The 22,699-nt window shown below is 35.4% G+C and overlaps 1 protein-coding gene across 2 annotated transcripts in view; it reads right to left on the bottom strand.

Annotated features, from left to right (window-relative positions):
• LOC121376922 (glutamate--cysteine ligase catalytic subunit-like) overlaps positions 1–22,699 on the bottom strand; it is a 92,361-nt gene that overhangs the window by 46,899 nt on the left and 22,763 nt on the right. For both annotated transcript variants that reach the window (XM_041504726.1, XM_041504727.1), the window contains 2 exons: positions 17,201–17,259; positions 15,945–16,162 (listed from right to left, as the gene is read on the bottom strand). In XM_041504726.1, coding sequence (XP_041360660.1) covers positions 15,945–16,162; positions 17,201–17,259 — 277 coding nt within the window. The remainder of the gene's footprint in view (positions 1–15,944; positions 16,163–17,200; positions 17,260–22,699) is intronic.

Raw genomic sequence — 22,699 nt, 5'->3', positions numbered from 1 at the left:
GATTTTCAACTTCCAGCATCCAATCATTCGTTTCCAGGCTCTGCAATTAAGGAAGACCAACTCGCGAGAGCAGAAGTTACTGGCACTATTGGTAAGAAACTTAATTAATAAATTAAACAAGTTGGCAAAATATTAACTTAACACTATCGGTAGGAATTGACAAAATATTAACTTAACACTATAGGTAAGAAAATTAATTAATACATTTGAGGAATTCACAAAATATTAACTAACACTATCAGTAGGAATTGACAAAATATTAACTTAACACTATTGGTAAGAAAATTAATACATTTGAGGAACTGACAAAATATTAACTAACACTATTGGTAGGAATTGACAAAATATTAACTTAACACTATATTGGTAAGAAAATTAATTAATACATTTGAGGAATTGACAAAATATTAACGTAACTAAAGTGTGAAATTTTAAAAAAGATGTGCAAAATAAATTAATGTAAAATTTGTAAATTAATGTAAAATGTGAAATTATAATATGCAAATTAATGCAAAATCTGAAATTATAATATGCAAAGTAATGCAAAATATACATTTATACTAATAAAGTACCTGTATGTAAATTACACTAAAATGTAAATATTATTTTAATATATATGTAAAGTATGTGAGTGCAAACTGTATTTGTAAAATATACATTATAAAGTAAAAAGAAAATGTATTAATAAAAGATGTAACAGCAAATTATGAGTAAAATACATAAATTATGTATTTAAAATACACTGTACTTGTAAGTACATTTGTATATACATAAAAGTACCATGTAATTTAAAATGCACATACACTGTATTATTTTAAAACATTAATTTAGAGGAAATTAATTTATAGATCTACAGTACCCTGTATATAAAAGTAGTCCCACTGTACACCCTATTCAAAATTCTATATGCTACAATGTATAACATTCTATATGCTACAATGTATAACATTCTATATGCTACAATGTATAACATTCTGTTTAAAATATTACTTTCACAGGCAATTAAAAAAGAAAGAAAAACGTTCTGTTTATACTGTTGAAAAATCTATAAAGAATTGTATTTAAATACAGTACAATTTTATTACAAATTAATTTAATAAAGGAAACACAGAAATACATGTACGTACCAGCAAAACCTGTAAACAGTGTGACATTATAATTAATGTCTGGGAAATCTGTAAACACTGTGACATTATAATTAATGTCTGGGAAATCTGTAAACACTGTGACATTATAATTAATGTCTGGGAAATCTGTAAACACTGTGACATTGTAATTAATGTTTGGGAAATCTGTAAACAGTGTGACATTATAATTAATGTTTGCGAAATCTGTAAACACTGTGACATTATACTTAATGTTTGCGAAATCTGTAAACACTGTGACATTATACTTAATGTTTGCGAAATCTGTAAACACATGCACTGTGACATTATAATTAATGTCTGGGAAATCTGTAAACACTGTGACATTATAATTAATGTCTGGGAAATCTGTAAACACTGTGACATTGTAATTAATGTTTGGGAAATCTGTAAACAGTGTGACATTATAATTAATGTCTGGGAAATCTGTAAACACTGTGACATTAATTATACTTAATGTTTGCGAAATCTGTAAACACATGCACTGTGACATTATAATTAATGTCTGGGAAATCTGTAAACACTGTGACATTATAATTAATGTCTGGGAAATCTGTAAACACTGTGACATTGTAATTAATGTTTGCGAAATCTGTAAACAGTGTGACATTATAATTAATGTTTGGGAAATCTGTAAACACTATGACATAACTAATGTTTGCAAAATCTGTAAACACTGTGACATTATACTTAATGTTTGCAAAATCTGTAAACAGTGTGACATTATAATTAATGTTTGCAAAATCTGTAAACACTGTGACATTATACTTAATGTTTGCAAAATCTGTAAACACTGACATAATAATTAATGTTTGCGAAATCTGTAAACAGTGTGATATTATAATTAATGTTTGCGAAATCTGTAAACAATGTGATATTATAAATAATGTTTGCGAAATCTGTAAACAATGTGACATTATAATTAATGTTTGTGTTGCCAAATCATGATTATGCCATATTTAGCATCAACAAAGTCATTGGTTAGCAGATGCTAATTTAAATTGTCCAATAATCACCAACAAGTGACACTGGGAAAATATGAATAAATGTCCCAATTATACAACTGCTGGAGTATTTCTATTATTATATGCATTGTTAAATTTAAAAAATTAGACTAAGTGTAAAATATGTTTTATTGAAATATGTAAATCAATGTACAGTATATGTAAATTAGAGTATTCATACTGAAATGTATTACTATGTGTATATGATGTAATCTGCATAAAAAGAATTTTAATATATAAAACAGATTATTGCTAAAAACAACAACAAAAACATATAAAAAGAAGTAAACATGAGTAAACATTATAACTGCATGATGTAAATTAGTATGAAATGTATTACTATAAAAATATATAATAAAAAGTATGTAGTAAATGTTACAATAACATGATGTAAATTAATGTAAAATGTATTGTTAAAAAATGTAAATAAGAGTAAATATACTACATGTATACATGTACACATAACTACTAGCTAAATTAAATTATGTAAATCTATTTAAAATGTACTACTAATTAAAAAAGATGTTAATAAGAATAAATGTTTAAAATTTTGCATGATAAAAATTAGTGCGATATGTACTACATGTAAACAAATTAAAGGGTACCAGAAATTTTATAATTGCATTATGTAAATTTGTGAAAAATGTGTTTTCATGATGTAAATTTGTGAAAAATGTGTTTTCATGATGTAAATTTGTGTAAAATGTGCTTTCATGATGTAAATGTGTAAAATGTGTTTTCAATTTCAGATATGCTGAATATGTAAAACAGCTAGATGCTGAGTATATTTTCTGATACAGCACGTACCAAGATGCATCCTCTAGTTATAATTTATCTTACATTCATCGCGGTGTGTGGGGAATCATCATGGAAACCAACAAGCAATGCACCACACAGTGCAGGAACAAGACAAACAGTGGCAGAGACTTCAAGTGGTCCGTCAACTTCATCACCTCCAGTGTCTACATCATCGACAGCTACACCAACACCATCAGCCTCAGATAAATCAACATTCACAACAACATCCTCAACCTCAGACAGACGAACAACTAGCAAAGACATCACGCTATCATCACCATCAAAAACAACATCTTTAAACACAGCAACATTATCACCACCACCACCACAGAAATACACCAAACAATCCAAGGCAGAGAACATGAGAGTAGAACAAGGGAAGAAGTTAACAACAGAATCTGCTAGAAGACTAGATGCCACTACAACCAGAGATGATCCTTTGTCCACGAGAACCTCAGACAAACCTAACATCAAGCTGTGGCGTCCCAGTGCTAAGACAACAACAAGAGGAGCTCGAGATGATTCAAGTTCATCACAATTACCGACCGTTGCCAAGGGAACCGGAATCTCAATGAACAGAGGTAAAATAAGCACATCTGAAGGTGATGAGAAAGAAACTGACACTAAAACAGAATTGATCAGGACAACTCACACTTCAACACCCAATACCAAGGAATCTGATGCTTCAGCACCCGCTGGTACTACTACAAAGAAAATAGGTTCCTTGAACACAAAACAAGTGGCCAAACCCAATTCAGATTCAATGGGCATCAGGCAGACAACAAGACCCAGCACTGAGGTACAACACACCGCAGCTAAAGTAAGAGATGAAGCGGTAGAATCAGCACACAGCACCACAAGACAAACACCAACTACGTCGGAAACAAGACGAGCCACGAGTCCCACCACGTCAAAGCAGACTGTGACAAGCCCTGCAGTGAACAAGGAGAAGAAGAAGACAAAAGCCAAGCGTCTGAGGAAGAGAAAGAAGAAGACGATGTCGAACACAGCTCAGCCAAAGAACCAGATACATTCCATCGACGCTCCACAGCCGATGCCCATGTTGATGTCACCAGCAGGTAAGTGCCAATTGAGGTGACACGTACCACACAATACAAATGCCTAATACCAGAATAGCCAACTGCATAACAAATGATGAGATCGTCATGTCTGTCTGGTCACAATCAGCTATTCTAGTGATAGACATTTGTATCATGTGATCGTCATGTCTGTCTGGTCACAATCAGCTATTCTTGTGGTAGACATTCGTATCATGTGATCGTCATGTCTGTCTGGTCACAATGAGCTATTCTTGTGGTAGACATTCGTATCATGTGATCATCATGCCTGTCTGGTCACAATCAGCTATTCTTGTGGTAGACATTCATATCATGTGATCGTCATGTCTGTCTGGTCACAATCAGCTATTCTTGTGGTAGACATTCCTATCATGTGATTGTCATGTCTGTCTGTCACAATCAGCTATTCTTGTGGTAGACATTGCTCATGTGATCGTCATGTCTGTCTGGTCACAATTAGCTATTCTTGTGCTAGACATTCGTATCATGTGATCATCATGCCTGTCTGGTAACAATCAGCTATTCTTGTGGTAGACATTGCTATCATGTGATTGTCATGTCTGTCTGGTCACAATCAGCTATTCTTGTGCTAGACATTCCTATCATGTGATCGTCATGCCTGTCTGGTCACAATCAGCTATTCTTGTGGTAGACATTGCTATCATGTGATCGTCATGTCTGTCTGGTCACAATCAGCTATTCTTGTGGTAGACATTCCTATCATGTGATTGTCATGTCTGTCTGGTCACAATCAGATATTCTTGTGGTAGACATTGCTATCATGTGATAGTCATGTCTGTCTGGTCACAATCAGCTATTCTTGTGCTAGACATTCCTATCATGTGATCGTCATGCCTGTCTGGTCACAATCAGCTATTCTTGTGGTAGACATTCCTATCATGTGATCGTCATGTCTGTCTGGTCACAATCAGCTATTCTTGTGGTAGACATTGCTATCATGTGATCGTCATGTCTGTCTGGTCACAATCAGCTATTCTTGTGGTAGACATTCCTATCATGTGATCGTCATGTGATCGTCATGTCTGTCTGGTCACAATCAGCTATTCTTGTGTTAGACATTCCTATCATGTGATTGTCATGTCTGTCTGGTCACAATCAGCTATTCTTGTGCTAGACATTCCTATCATGTGATTGTCATGTCTGTCTGGTCACAATCAGCTATTCTTGTGCTAGACATTTGTATCATGTGATCGTCATGTCTGTCTGGTCACAATCAGCTATTCTTGTGGTAGACATTGCTATCATGTGATCGTCATGTCTGTCTGGTCACAATCAGCTATTCTTGTGCTAGACATTCCTATCATGTGATCGTCATGTCTGTCTGGTCACAATCAGCTATTCTTGTGCTAGACATTCCTATCATGTGATCGTCATGCCTGTCTGGTCACAATCAGCTATTCTTGTGGTAGACATTCCTATCATGTGATTGTCATGTCTGTCTGGTCACAATCAGCTATTCTTGTGCTAGACATTCCTATCATGTGATTGTCATGTCTGTCTGGTCACAATCAGCTATTCTTGTGCTAGACATTCCTATCATGTGATCGTCATGTCTGTCTGGTCACAATCAGCTATTCTTGTGGTAGACATTCCTATCATGTGATCGTCATGTCTGTCTGGTCACAATCAGCTATTCTTGTGGTAGACATTCCTATCATGTGATCGTCATGTCTGTCTGGTCACAATCAGCTATTCTTGTGCTAGACATTCCTATCATGTGATCGTCATGTCTGTCTGGTCACAATCAGCTATTCTTGTGGTAGACATTCCTATCATGTGATCGTCATGTCTGTCTGGTCACAATCAGCTATTCCTTGTGCTTGTGGTAGACATTCCTATCATGTGATCGTCATGTCTGTCTGGTCACAATCAGCTATTCTTGTGGTAGACATTCCTATCATGTGATCGTCATGTCTGTCTGGTCACAATCAGCTATTCTTGTGGTAGACATTCCTATCATGTGGCTTCACCTTCAGTTTTTTTCTCATCCATAAGTGTTTAGGACAGAGCTATTCTATGAAAGATATTTCTACCTCTCATCCTTAAGTGTTTAGGACAGAGCTATTCTATGAAAGATATTTCTATATCTCATTCTTAAGTCTTTAGGACAGAGCTATTCTGTGAAAGATACTTCTACCTTTCATCCTGAAGTGTTAGGACAGAGCTATTCTATGAAAGATATTTCTATATCTCATCCTCAAGTGTTTAGGACAGAGCTATTCTATGAAAGATATTTCTATCCTATCTAACACATTGTTAATTTGGCATTTATTTAATCTATTAAAAGTGACAGAGGAAATCACCACTAGCAACATAGGCTACCCCCTCACAGGACAGTACATACCACAGCCTTTAATGCAGCTGCTATGGAGTTTTACAATCTATTTGCATCAAAAGAACACCAGTAAATTTGCATAAGTTGTTATGGGTATGTAAAAAGGAGATGCAGGGTACAATATTTCACGAGAACCTTTGTTCAGTTCACATGTCGGTTATGCAATTGTAAAATCACGAGAACCGCTAATCAGTTACATGGTGTAAAATTACATTCTAAAATTAAAAGTGCCATATATCAGTAATGAAAGAGAAGATCATTTTATGTTTTTAAATACATTTGAACCACCAATGTAACACAGAATCACAGTTTTAGGATTAGGTAGGCCTCACTCATCGGTTACGAGAACTATATTCATGATACCGAACAATCAGTTACCTAAGTTAAACTCACGTAAACTGACTTCTGGTTACCTAAAGTTTTGAAATATTGTCCCCTGGGATGTAAATCAGTATTGATGGTATTTACACAATATTTACATTTCAAATTAATATCGTGAATTTTTTAAGGGAAGCTGCCATTATGTAACTTTTAATTAAAGCCCTTTTAACATTTTATATAAGATATTAACTATAGCTTAAATGACTAGACAAGGTCAATTTTCAGGCGTCAAGAAGAAGAAGAGGGTCAACAAGAAAGCAGCCAATCGGGCTCAGGGCACTAGGGGCCCAAAAGGGGAGAAAGGAGACAGAGGAGAAAAAGGAGAAATGGGTTAGTGGACCAACTATAATTTACAGAACTTTTATACCTGGAACAAAATGCATAGTTAAGGATTTGCATCTTTGAACGGTCCTAATATCTTTATTTTCATTGTAGTTTTTAAAACCATACCACTGGGAATGATGATACATAATCAACCATACATACAGCATGATATTTATCTGATTTAGACATGATCTGGCATTTTGAAGGTAGCATAGTCGAAGTTGAAAAGTTTGGTACAATGAAACTCGCCCAGTTTTGACAGAATTCAGGATTGTACAGGGTCTGGTTTAGATAGGTTGCATTGTACAGGAACAGTGGAAGCAAGTAGACACCATGGGGGGGGGCAGGGGGGGTGGGGGGGGAGGGGGCTTAAATGTGGGGGGTGGGAACTGACTGAGATCAAAGATGTAAAGCAGTTTCTAGGGAGGTTCAGGGCTATGCTTCTCAATAACACTTTGAAAAACTAGATGTCCTGAAATGCAATTTCCTGCATTTTACAAGTAAAATTCATGTCTGCCATATGATTTACTACCAATAATATTTTTTATTTGGAATTATTACTGTGCCTCCTGTACTACTAATGTTTCTGTTTTTCCTGTCTTTACCAGGCCCCCCTGGCCCCCCCGCCAATGCGACGGAGAACTTGCCGGAGATCAAACTGCAGGCTGCAGCAACGGCCGTGCTCACTGACCACTTCGGCCCGGACAAGAACGTCATCATCCCGTTTGACCTCAAACTCATCGACCTTGCCGACAACTATGACAACAGCTCAGGCGTCTTCATGACATCCATCCCCGGCATCTATGTCATCTCCCTCTACCTCATGTCCCACCCCGGGGCCAAGGTCAACGCCCGCATCTTCATCAACAACCGGCCCGTGGCGGCGCTGTGGGCAGACGACAGCAAGAACGCAGGTTTCTACCCGTCCAGCAGTATACAGACGATCAGCAAGCTGTCATTTGGCGACCAGGTCTATGTCATGCTCGTAGACGGCGGCTACGGCGAGAGCTGGGTCCACGCCAACTACAATGCCTTCAGCCTCTACCTGCTCTATGAAGAAATATTTTTCTGAACATACTAGTCATGGTGCACTGGCTACAATGAGAAACAGCTCATTATGTTGTTTAAGAAGGGATTAACATACTAGTCATAGTGCACTGGCTACAATGAGAAACAGCTCATTATGTTGTTTAAGAAGGGATTAACATGTTTAGAAACTCCAGAGATTTAGATGTTGATATACGTAAAAGTAAAATTTGTTTTATTTAACCATGCCACTAGAGCACATTGATTTTTTATCTTATGATCGGCTATTGGACGTCAAACATATGGTCATTCTGACACTGTTTTTTACGACAGGCAGCAAGGTATCTTTTATTTGTGCTTCCCACAGCCAGGATAGCACAAACCATGGCCTTTGTTGAACCAGTTATGGATCACTGGTCGGTGCAAGTGGTTTACACCTACCCAATGAGCCTTGCGGAGCATTCACTCAGGGTTTGGAGTCGGTATCTGGATTAAAAATCCCATGCCTCGACTGGGATCCGAACCCAGTACCTACCAGCCTGTAGACCGATGGCCTAACCATGACACCACCGAGGCCGGTATTATACACAAAATATCATGTACTATTTATCACTTCACAGACTTGAGTGTTTGTAATCCAGTAAACTTGTTCTAATTACAAGTCAACCATTTACATTTCTGCTGGTGTACGGTATACACATGTATCAACCATTTACATTTCTGCTGGTGTACGGTATACACACGTATCAACTATTTACATTTCTGCTGGTGTACGGTATACACACGTATCAACCATTTACATTTCTGCTGGTGTACGGTATACACACGTATCAACCATTTACATTTCTGCTGGTGTACGGTATACACATGTATCAACCATTTACATTTCTACTGGTGTACGGTATACACATGTATCAATAATTTACATTTCTGCTGGTGTACGGTATACACATGTATCAACCATTTACATTTCTGCTGGTGTACGGTATACACACGTATCAACCATTTACATTTCTGCCAGTGTACGGTATACACACGTATCAACCATTTACATTTCTGCTGGTGTACGGTATACACACGTATCAACCATTTACATTTCTGCTGGTGTACGGTATACACACGTATCAACCATTTACATTTCTGCTGGTGTACGGTATACACACGTATCAATAATTTACATTTCTGCTGGTGTACGGTATACACACGTATCAATAATTTACATTTCTGCTGGTGTACGGTATACACACGTATCAACAATTTACATTTCTGCTGGTGTACGGTATACACACGTATCAATAATTTACATTTCTGCTGGTGTACGGTATACACACGTATCAACCATTTACATTTCTGCTGGTGTACGGTATACACACGTATCAACCATTTACATTTCTGCTGGTGTACGGTATACACACGTATCAACCATTTACATTTCTGCTGGTGTACGGTATACACACGTATCAACCATTTACATTTCTGCTGGTGTACGGTATACACACGTATCAACCATTTACATTTCTGCTGGTGTACGGTATACACATGTATCAATAATTTACATTTCTGCTGGTGTACGGTATACACATGTATCAACCATTTACATTTCTGCTGGTGTACGGTATACACACGTATCAACCATTTACATTTCTGCTGGTGTACGGTATACACATGTATCAACCATTTACATTTCTGCTGGTGTACGGTATACACACGTATCAACCATTTACATTTCTGCTGGTGTACGGTATACACACGTATCAACCATTTACATTTCTGCTGGTGTACGGTATACACACGTATCAACCATTTACATTTCTGCTGGTGTACGGTATACACATGTATCAATAATTTACATTTCTGCTGGTGTACGGTATACACATGTATCAATAATTTACATTTCTGCTGGTGTACGGTATACACATGTATCAATAATTTACATTTCTGCTGGTGTACGGTATACACATGTATCAATAATTTACATTTCTGCTGGTGTACAGTATATATACATGTATCAATAATTGTCTTTACCAAAGACATCTTGTTTGTTTTGTACAAATGATGTAGGTTGAAAGAGCAAAGACATCTTGTTTGTTTTGTACAAATGAAGTAGGTTGAAAGAGCAAAATGGACCAAATGATCAAAAACATGTTATATTTCTTTTGCACAGATGAACTGGCTGTAGAAGGAATTTTGTACACCAAACACCTGTCAATAAAGACTAGTTTGTTTAACAACCACTTGTACCATGTATCATGTCACAACCATAAATAACACCTTGTATAATAAACTGTCTATACAGAACAACTGTCTTATAGAGAACACCATGTATAACAACCGCCTGTTTATAAACAACACCTGCATAACAACCACCTGTCTATACAGAAACAACTTGCATATCAAACACCTGTCTATATAGAGAACATCCTATATAACAACTACCTGTCTATAACTGTTGGTTTTTGAAAAATTTTAAGTTTATAGACCGGGAGCCAAGTGAGATTTAATTGTTGCGAGAGTTCCAAAAGGTTTGAGGTGGTTGAAGTGTAGAGGGACCCCAAATGACTACAGAAACCCAATTCTTAAGTAAATATAGTGCGGGATTAAATAGGAGGCGCTACTGAAATTACCCCCAAAATGGGATTTAATTGTTGTTCCATCCAAAATTCCTTTGCTACTTATTAGAGGACATCTCACTGAGCACAAATCCACAACTTAAGAACAAATATTTTGCGGGAAAGGCTACTTAAGAAAGACTCTAATTAGTGCTAATTAGGGATTTAATTGTTGTGAAAGTTCCATCCTTGGAACCAAATGTAAAATGTAGAGTATGCTCACCCGATTCAGAATTACCAATTTAAGAAAAATATATTGCAGGAAAGACAAGATAATGACTTGTAGCATCAATGTGAAAGGTGGGGTTTTTTTTTCTTTAGAACATGGACGTGTAGTATATCAATGGATAGTTTTTGGTGAGTATTGTACAGATAAGTCAATATTATGTATGAATATGGTATATAGAGTCAGAAAACATGTTAATAGCCATTTTTAATGAAATATAGTTTTAAAAAGTCTCTATTTTTCCTTTTTTCCTTCTAAAAACCTATGCGGATTTAGTTTATATTACCCGGTATACAATTTATATATGCCTACATTATCTCTATTTTCTAGGTAAATTAAGAGAATATACAACATTTTGTATTATAGTGAGCATACTATATTACCTGCCCTTAAATATTATGTGTGCATTTCAACTAAAAGCTTTCACTCAATATTAATATCATCATCCAATTCATCATCATTAAGGACAAACATGTGTCTTTGATGATAGAAACATGCCATTTTGCATTTTAGGACATATCTTAGGAAATATTTTTGAAATAGCAACATTGGAGATTTATTCGGCGATTGTGGCGGCAGCCATTTTCAAAATGGTCATTTTGGCTGCCATGGAAGCCAGTGTAGGTGTCAGAATTGAGAGCCGTAACCAACACAGAACACAGAAGAAGAAGAGAAGGGTTATGTCCACCATATCTCTTTGGGGAAAGTGACTTACATATTTAATTATGTTGCGAACATCACAGGATTCATATTACACTGGTTAGTACATATGCCCAATGCACATATTGCAGCCATGAACTTCGTAGGTCATATGAGTCAATGTACCAGGAATAATTTTTGAACGGTATGGTTTTGACGAACATGAGATTATTTCGTGGCTATATTCGACGATAACCATCAGCCAGGGAGTACCACCCCTGAGAGGAATGTGGCTATTATTTCTCTTGTATTCCTGTTTTTGTAACGCTGCCTATACATCACTCAATGTGTGTAGTGAAAACGGAAGTTCGCATTCTGAATCCCAACCAAATATTCATAATTATCCTGGACCACCCTTTGTATGCCAGTGATAAACATATTGAATGTATATGTCTATTAAGTCATAGTGAATATCACTTAATTGTGTTTCTCAGATGCCTTCATATGAAGATGGCAGCATTCACAGTAGTAGCAGATCTATATTCTTGATGGTAGTGAATTAGTGGATATCCTAGTATATATAGGCTGGAGTTGCCTCTTCAGGATCGACAGACTCCTTTCCCAAAAGTCACTAATGTGACGCATCTCCACCCTCCTACAGTAGAAGACATGTATGATTTATACTTCATCAGTCAAAGACTGCTACAATCATAGAGCTGAATCATGAACCCTGTTCCAATTTTGTTTTTCAGTTCTACAGTTGGAAATAAAAATAATGCTCTTTCTTTAAGCATTTGAAAAGCAAACTTCATTTTGCATACAAGTATTTTATCATTATTGGTTTCTTGAAACAACACAAACTAGGTGACTTTTGGTGCATTTGCAAGATTTGGCGACACTTAATGAATAAAATGTTGATGTATATGCGGAATTTTGGCAGGGTGCTTCACAATAAAAAACATTAAGGCGAAATCTGTGTCGCCTTTTTAAAAATAGTCAACACTTGCGGTGTACACAATCACGGATGAATGGTGAAGAACTTGAGGAAGAGAGACTGCATGGCGCCACAAAATCATGTGACAGGATCACACATAGACGGTCGAGCTCATACAATACCCGTGTGTGGCACTAATAGTTAGCCTAAACGTGTTACCGACTGTTGAAGCGTATTGTCAAGCGAATGTGCTGGAAATTGTACAAGGGTGGGGATCTAGACTATGGCGAGTGAATTGTTTTAGGGAGTTTGGGTAATGCTCCACCGGAAAATACATTGGAAAAAAAATCTATTGGAGCAGCTGACATCGACGTGAAAAGAATGTGGGGAGTAATTAAATAGTTTTACGTCATAATTAATAAATTCAACATACAAAACAGATGTCGAAATTATAAAATAATAAAGCAATCCTGTCCCAGCGGATTTTTAATGTAGATGCACTCGTAATAAGCGGTCACCTACCTTACACACCCAGTGACCACATAAACTTGATCCCCAAGTCGCTAAAGTGCCCCTGTAGAGGCCACTGTAAATTATATATATAATATAATATATATATATATTAAAACAACAGTGACAAGGTGCAGCAGATAAGCAATTTTCACACCTTCACAGATACTGGTATCCATTCAGTGTAACAAATCCAGAGTGTATCAATTAAGAAACTGTGCCCCCGTGGAATGACTCTGGGTAATCTAAGCTTGACCGTGGTAGATTAATCTACTCGGACAATACTCAGTGTGGTGAAGTTATTAAATGAAATAAGAAGACAAACTTGCGAGAGAATGAATTCTAAAAGGTTAAATTAGTGCTTTTCAATTGCATTTCATTATTTCTAAAGAAGGTGATATGTGGAAAGGTGATTTAAAAAACACAACAACTATAGAGCACATATCCAGCAATTAGCAGTACAGATGGTAATTTTTTTTTTTAAATACAGATTGTAAAAGTTGCACCTGTATTAAGATATAACTTCGTTTTGCGTATTTTATTTTGGATTAAAAATTCAAGTCTCCTCTGCTGTTAAAAACTTGGCCCTCTCTGAAGTTTGAGAGAGAAGTGACTTCGCTCTATGATTTGGACCTCGGGTGAGGCCTGCATACATGTATATTTTATAATTCATCAATTCATCAATTTAAACATACAATATGGGATCTTTAATTTGATGAACTGAAGAATATTTATCAATTTCATTCTTAATACTGAAGCATTTGGAATACTTGATCCAGTTTTGTTTCCATCTCAAGATACTCTTTGATTTCCGTTCACCAATGTGTTATGTTTCAAACCCTGGCAATGTTCTGCAACATTTATTCTGTCAAGGAACTTTCTATTTTCAATAGCACTTTCCTTAGTTAATTATTTATATTAGTTTGTAATTCTTACAATATCGTCTGGCTATTCTTACAATATCGTCTGGCTATTCTTACAATATCTTCTGGCTATTCTTACAATATCGTCTGGCTATTCTTACAATATCGTCCGGCTATTCTTACAATATCGTCCGGCTATTCTTACAATATTGTCCGGCTATTCTTACAATATCGTCCGGCAATTCTTACAATATCGTCCGGCAATTCTTACAATATCGTCCGGCTATTCTTACAATATCGTCCGGCTATTCTTACAATATCGTCCGGCTATTCTTACAATATCGTCCGGCAATTCTTACAATATCGTCCGGCTATTCTTACAATATCGTCCGGCTATTCTTACAATATCGTCTGGCTATTCTTACAATATCGTCCGGCAATTCTTACAATATCGTCCGGCTATTCTTACAATATCGTCCGGCTATTCTTACAATATCGTCTGGCTATTCTTATCCCTTGACTACCATGTCGGAGCACCGCAGAAACTGCGTTGAGTAATATTTTGTTTTTACATTAATAAAACTATTTATTAACTGTAGGTATTTTAAAACCATCTACATGTACTGTCCGATATGAGCTCATGAGGAATATTTGGTGATCACTAATAGTAATACAGTGATAATAATAACAATAAATTGAGTAATTAAAGTCTAAGACTACACTACTAGCTCAAAGCTAATATTAAAATGACATTTTACCACCACTCTACTAGCAAACGGGTAGCACTGAAAGTACTTTAAAAACCACTACGGTCGACGACGGTCACTTTTCGCACCCTTATTTTGGCTTTGGACACAATAAATATCCTACAGTAATGTCACTTGAAATCCTAGTTCACCAAGGTAAACATCTACGGTCCGTTTATTAACATTTTGATAATAAATAATAATAAATATCGTGCCGGAGATATTTATCTTGAACTATTGAAATGCATATTTTGTAAATAGAACAGTTTTTTTAATCACAAGATTTTCTTAAGAGTGAAGTGCATTAGTAATTTTTTTTTATTTTTTAAAAGAAAAGAAAAATTCTATTTTGCATTGAAATGTTTCCAGCGTTCTTAAAACGGAAACGTCATGCATCCAGTTTATTGTTCTTGTAAAGAGATGTAAAGTGACGTCATTCAAAAAAATTAATATAATAATAATAAATCTATTATAATGCTTCGCCACACTAAAATAAAAACTGGTCTACTACTTACCTTGACCTCTGTCAAAAAAGTTCCGAAAGCAGACAATGCAGTTTAAATGTTGGTATGTTTTTATTTTTACTAATTTTAGACAAACTATTAAGTTTAAGTTTGAAAAGATAAAAAAAATTAAAAAAATACATTTCGTCAAATATATCATAAAACAAAAATTGCTCTAGTAGATTCTATATTTTCATGTATGGATATTTCACATTCTCATGAGATTCTCGTATTATCTGTCATGGCTGCCAAAGAACACTTTTAGTCTTGATAATTGTTAATCTGCATTGTATTAATTATATTTGCAACAACAATTAAGTTAATATATATTAACGATATCGAGTAAGTGTTTCCAACAAAGTGTGAATCTTTTTTTTACAGAACACTGAAGTTTGTTTTTGCTACACATGGGGTATATGCCTCATCTCGTAGCGCTGAACAGAAGACTGTGTCGATGTCAGCGCTATGTTATCGTATCTAACCCCCCACCCTCCTCTAGGCAAGAAAAGATAACTCTGATCTGACTTACAAATATCGGATAGAGCGTTGAAAGCTGGTCGTAAAGCAGACCCCCCCCCTCACCCTCCTCTAGGCAAGAAAAGATAACTCCAACCAATCTTACAAATATCAGACGCGTGTTGCAAGCTGGTGGTAAAACAAACCCCCCACCCTCCCGCTCCTCTAGGCAAGAAAGATAACTCTGATCTGACTTACAAATATCAGACAGAGCATTGCAAGCTGGTCGTAGAGCAGACGGGCCCCCCTCCTCTAGACAGGAAAGATAACTCTGATCTGACTTACAAATATCGGACAGAGTGTTGAGAGCTGGTCGTAGAGGAGTCGTGCCTCCTCGATGCAGCAGGCCTGGAAGGTGACCTGCAGACAGCACAGACCCATGCCGAAGCCCATGCAGTCCATGTAGATGTGGTCCGGGAGGGCAGCCGTCTGCGGCCCGTCGCCGCTCACCAGCCCGGAAAAATCCTCGATGAACGGCTCCTTCGTGTTCTTGTCTTTGAAGACTGAAAATATACAACGTATGTACATCACATGATTCACTTCCAACCCAATGGATGTCAAAGATGCAATTCATTTCTGTTCGGTTGTGTTTCTCAGTTCATTAATGGTCAACGGTAGAAGGTAGTTCTGCTTAGTTGCAGTTGTAAGTAAAAGAGTAAAACATCAGTTTTTTATACTGGCAACAAAGGGTTGTTTTGTGACTCACAGACTAAGGTACTTTATCACACAGGGTGTATACTAAGTTTGTTTTATTTAACGACGCCACTAGATTTTTTATCTTATCATCGGCTATTGGACGTCAAACATATGGTCATTCTAACACTGTTTTTTTTAGAGGAAACCCGCTGTCGCCACATAGGATACTCTTTTACGACAGGTAGCAAGGGATCTTTTATTTGCGCTTCCCACAGGCAGGACAGAACAAACCATGGCCTTTGATGAACCAGTTATGGATCAGTGGTCGGTGCAAGTGGTTTACACCTACCCATTGAGCCTTGCGGAGCACTCACTCAGGGTTTGGAGTCTGTATCTGGATTAAAAATCCCATGCCTCGACTGGGATCCGAACCCAATACCTACCAGCCTGTAGACCGATGGCCTAACCACGCACAGGATGTATACATTTGTTAGGCTTGTTACACTTGACAAAAACTGAAAATTCAAGAACTTTTCAAGGACATTTCTAAAAAGTTCCAGGACATGAATTGTTCAATCAATGAATGTTTTTATAACAAATCGTTGTCTGAATTTAGACAGGTAATGAGGACATCAAAAGTAAAGATACGAAAAAAAAGAAAGAAAAAACCCACCAAACTTTTTGCCCAAATTTCCAGGACACAATAAAATTTAATGTTTTTTTTCAGGACATTCCATGCCGGGATTTTAAAATCACAAAATTCAAGGACATTCCAGGGTTTCCAGGATGCGCAAGAACCGTGTTTGTACCACAGTTTCTGAATTATCAGTCTCAATGGACCTACATGTACATGTATCTAGCATAAATTAACTGACTGAAAATAGAGAAATAAACTATGTACTAACTTGGTATGTTAATGGCCACCTTCGATCCTCGTCTTTCTCGAATATTTCTCGTTAACGTTCTACAAAGTAAAGACAAATTATTATACTGGTTTTCTTTTCTTTTCTTACTTTTTTATTTAGATAAAAACATCTGCAGTCATTTTCAGATGAAATGCATTTAATATTCTGCTGTTTAATAGATAATATATAATTTTGTTTTACATAACAAGGTCCCAAGCTTATAAAACATTTCGTCTGGACTTAAGACTCTATTAGTAGAGTCTAAGTCTTAGTAGAGTCTAAGTCTTAGTAGTCTTAGACTTTAACGTCATGATAATGCACGACGTCATGGTAATGCACGACGTAGCCTATAAATTGCAAGTGTGAGATGTCATAAGAGATTCGAGTCAACACTAAAGTACTAGCAAGGGCCCTGAACGTATTTTGTATTCCCTAATAAATAAACAAAACTGGTTTTGGAGGAAAAATATAGTAGGGGTTTTGGAGTATTGGAGCTAAAATTATTTACCCCAAAATCTTTGCAATTAATGAATATATAACCTAGGTGACATCATCATTTTTTGATAGATCATAATAAGGGAATTACTGCTCAAATTTGTATGAAATACAAGGTCAAATTTGTATGAAATACAAAGGTCAAATTTGTATGAAATACAAAGGTCAAATTTGTATGAAATACAAGGTCAAATTCCAAACCATTTCAAATCTAGATCCTAGACCAACCATGCATCAGCCGAGTGCTTTACCAGTGGGCTAAGTCCGGCTAAGTCTGGCTAAGTCCGGCCCTTGCAAAGTTTTTAGGCTATCGATTGATACAATACACTATTATTAAAATAATTTAGCAGTACAGCCATAATTACAGAAATATTTACACATCGAAATGGCTAATTATCAGTGCCACTTGGTTTTATCAAGGGGCCAATCTTCAGGCAGCAGGGTGGGGTGGGGCTTGGAAGCCAGTACCCTAAAGTATTATATTATGTTGTTTTATTATTTGTATGTACACAACCCATGTTTTACCCATGGCATGTGTTGTTCTAATTGTAAACAAGGGGCTGGCAATAAAATAAAAGTAAAAAATAAATTAAACAAAAGCTTCATGCAGCACACCACCATGCATTTGTTGTGTCATTACTTCCTGTAGCTTAATATAGTCCCGTTTAGGACATAGTTCCTCAGAAAACAATATACTGATATATTTCTTTGATGGTTACACTTTGGTGTGTCGTTACTTCCTTTAATATAGTCCCATTTAGGAAATAGTTCCTCAGAAAACAATATATGGATATATTTCTTTGATGGTTACACTTTGGTGTGTCGTTACTTCCTTTAATATAGTCCCGTTTAGGAAATAGTTCCTCAGAAAACAATATACTGACATATTTTTTTGATGGTTACATTTGTTGTGTCGTTACTTCCTGTAGCTTAATATAGTCCCGTTTAGGAAATAGTTCCTCAGAAAACAATATACTGATATATTTCTTTGATGGTTACACTTTGGTTGACGTCTGGGCAAGATCAAGCAAAATGCCACATTTGAGAAATAAATTATTTGTGAATTCAGTAACGTGTGTGGTATCATCAGAAAGCTATTTATGTCTAGTTTCCAAAACTGTTTACAGTTTCTAGATACACCTGGCCATTAAAAAGTTATGCCCATTTTAGCAAATCACATTTTAGACTTTAACAAGAGTTACTTTTTGTTAAAAATGTATACCTTTTTCAGACAGTACTAGACTGTAAAAAAAATTATATAGAAGACATGTTAAATTACTTTAGCTTGGAAAACATTCTTTACTTTACATATTTAGAAAAATGTTTTCCCTTTTAAATATTCTAAGTAATTAGTTGTAATTAATTAAGATACTTGTGGTTTCCCTTCCTTTTGTGTCCCCTCCATTACTGAAAAACATGATTTTTCTCCTTTTTTTAATGTCAAAGCAAATTTTAAAGTTTTTTTAATCCATATGATCAATTAATAGCTTCAAAGTATTAGTCAGTTATAAAATTTTTTTAGAATTTAATTATATAAATTGTGAGGACCAATTAAAAACCTGTCTCTCCATTACCAGTAACGGAGGGACATTTGTGCCATTGTACATTAAAACAGTTTGTGTGATAAAACCAACTTGAAAAACATCATATGCATGGATATGTATTTTGATTAAATGATTTATGTAACATCAACTTCTGCGATTCACAAATACTGCAAGTCTTTAGCCTTTAGGGTTGTCTCCCTTTCGTTACACATCCCATTTGTTACACACCTGCATATATTCCCAGTTCTTACACAGTCATCTTAGGGACTAATTAAGCAAACCCCTATAACCTTAGTGGAACAGTCTAGTCCAATTCAACTGTTCAAATGAATTCAACTTTATTCCATTACATTGGTACATAACACATGTAGGCATTTGTAAACTGATATGAATACTGTAAATCGGGAAAATAATGCGGGTTTAAACTAAAAAATCCAAGCGTATGTGATAAACGTTTACAGTGCGAATATCGCATATATGATCGTAGTATGCCGTAATAAACCAGTACTCATGAATCAGAAATGAAACTCAAAATAATGTAAAAATAACACGGACAAGCTAACATAGTTGTCAAGGAGTTTTTTTTTCTTCTACTATTAATTAATGACTAGAACAGTGGCGACTTAGTGAATATATGTTCTGTTCTTAATTGTGTCTTAATTGTGAATAGAAGGTGAGTCTATTATTGCATACTAGGTAGAAGATATAGGATTAGCAGTTCACTCAGCCATGACCTATGTTGTTATAAGGTGCGTAAGAAATGGGAGGACACCAGTTTTGAGATATCACCGTACAATTAGGGATTACAAGTCCTTGGCTTTTGAAAAACTATGGCGAGTGAAAAATCACACACCTCAAAATGCTTAGGCGAGGTGAAAACCAAGCATTATTAATTTATCAAGTAATTGGTACATGTAAATGTAGAGACCTATGTTGCAAAAATGAACCAATAAACCAATAAAGTTTTCTTCTAATTTTATGTGGTTTGGTTCATTAGTGTAGTCCGACTTCTTTTCCATTCAGGAATGGAGTTATTCACAAATTTCAGGAGCAGTGTTATAGAAATATAATGACATACACTGATGCAAACAACTTGATTTTTTAATTACAATATGTACTATTCCGATATTTTGATGTAGTGCATGGGACACATTAAGTTAATGCACAGTGAGTTGCTTCCCTCTACTTGGCAAATTTAAAATGGCAGAGTTTGTTTTAAGGTTATCGTTGAAGATTTATTCTGTTAATAATGATGCATGTACTTCAATAAAGTTTTTGTGAGTATGGTAGGTTATGTATTTTTGGTTTGTGTGTCGATTTATTGCTATATTTCGGTTGAGAAACAGTTGAAACATGGTGCCACAAGTTTTGAATACAGGCTATATATATAGGGTATGTAACAATATCCAGACGTAGAAAGAACCACACTTTCCACGTCCCTCTGGACTAATTTTGATGCACACAATTATAGATATCTTTTCAGTGTTAGATGGTTTGATGAACGTGCAGCTAAACGTGTAGGAATCAACTTGAATTTCAATATTATTTATAACGAACATGATTAGGATAGTTGGGATGGGAAAAACCCACTGGTTCTGAGGTGGTTCAATTAGAACTACATGTACAACCCAAGCAACTTAGGTGTGCACTATCGACTGAATTAGATCCCTCATATTATTATTTTAATTTTTTTAATAACTCGTTAAACGTAGGCCTACAATTAGTTCAATTGATAGTGTTGGTTGGGGCATTGACATTCATGTGGCATGTTTATTTCAGCAATTACGGAACCAGTCTCCCTCCCTCAACATTTTGTAACACATCATTTGACCTACCACTGCATACAATTACGAACGGCTCTGCATTACGTTATTGATTAAAAACAGTCTCAATGTTGTTGATAAAAAATATACAAACTATTTCATTACAAAGGATCTAATTCCAAGCATAGGATGCCATTATAAAGATAATCTAAAAAACAATCCGTAATTTTAGACACCATCATAAATGGTAACAAGTTGTCAAGAAGACATGCAGCCAGAGTTCTAAGAGTAAAGATAATCGGACCCCGATAGCTCTGATTGGTCAAAATGTCTTAAAAAAACTGTGCATCAAATCATGTCCCAGTCACATGGTCTGTGACTTTCTAACATACGTATTGAAACAAACATCAATTAAATAGTCGGCTATGATTGCTGTTACTATAGTTTGTAGATATATACATAAATAAATAACAGATGTACATTCATTAACCTCTGGCTGAAATACAAATACTAGGTATTTAAATGAAGTTTTATTTGATTTTTGTTCAAAGATAAAAAAGAAAAATAATAGACGTTAAAAAAACAACTATTTTTTTTTTGTAAATGAGACCTAAGCCTATATTCTAACATACCTATTATTTCATTGTCTTTGTCTAAATGTGTATTTCCTTTTATTATTCCGTCCACTTTTGAATTGTCTTTGTCTAAATGTGTATTTCTTTTCATTATTCCGTCCACTTTTGAATTGTCTTTGTCTAAATGTGTATTTCTTTTCATTATTATATATTATAGGTGTTCAAAAACTGTTTGCCTAATTTCAACTTGATTGTATATAAACATACTGTGTTAAAACTTCAATACTTCAATACTTTATGTACAAGTTTGGATATACTACGTTCAAGATTCAAAACAATATAACAATGAACCATGAACTTATTTTTATTAAAAATATAATTACTAAGATATATTTTAGATTTATATTGTTGATTTCAGTTATACTAGTTCCAGTTTTGGATACCTAGCATGTGCAGCAATTATGAAAAACAAACTGAGTAATTTTATGACCTGCATTTTATGTTCTTCAGTTACCAAATTTTAAAAACCAATTTATGACAATTAAAACAGAGTTGCATTAAATATTTCAATCCAACAGTGTAAAGGAACCCATCAGCTACAATACCAATCCAAAAGTAAGTTGATATGACAAGAATTTAAATCAGTATAAACAATTTTATGCATAATAGTAGCTAAAATGTCCCTCGGTTACCACTTGATCTTGTAAGTAAATTTGGTAATGCTCATATATACTTGGATATACAGTGTTCAGCTGATCCAAAACAAAATATCAGTGAACCACTACTGATGTTAAACTAGACTTTTACTGTTTATTTATTGATATACAAATCCATTTAGACTCATTTAATGGGTCATATAAGAATGAAAATGCAATGCCACAAAATGTGTCCCTCCGTTACTGTCAATTTATTGATATACAAATCCATTTAGACTCATTTAATGGGTCATATCAGAATGAAAATGCAATGCCACAAAATGTGTCCCTCCGTTACTGTCAGTTTATTGATATACAAATCCATTTAGACTCATTTAATGGGTCATATAAGAATGAAAATGCAATGCCACAAAATGTGTCCCACTGTTACTGTTAATTTATTGATATACAAATCCATTTAGACTCA

This window comes from Gigantopelta aegis, chromosome 7, assembly GCF_016097555.1.
Source record: "Gigantopelta aegis isolate Gae_Host chromosome 7, Gae_host_genome, whole genome shotgun sequence".
Classification (NCBI taxonomy): domain Eukaryota; kingdom Metazoa; phylum Mollusca; class Gastropoda; order Neomphalida; family Peltospiridae; genus Gigantopelta; species Gigantopelta aegis.
The sequence above is the reverse complement of the archived record's forward strand: the minus strand, read 5'-3'. Positions and strand labels throughout refer to the sequence as shown.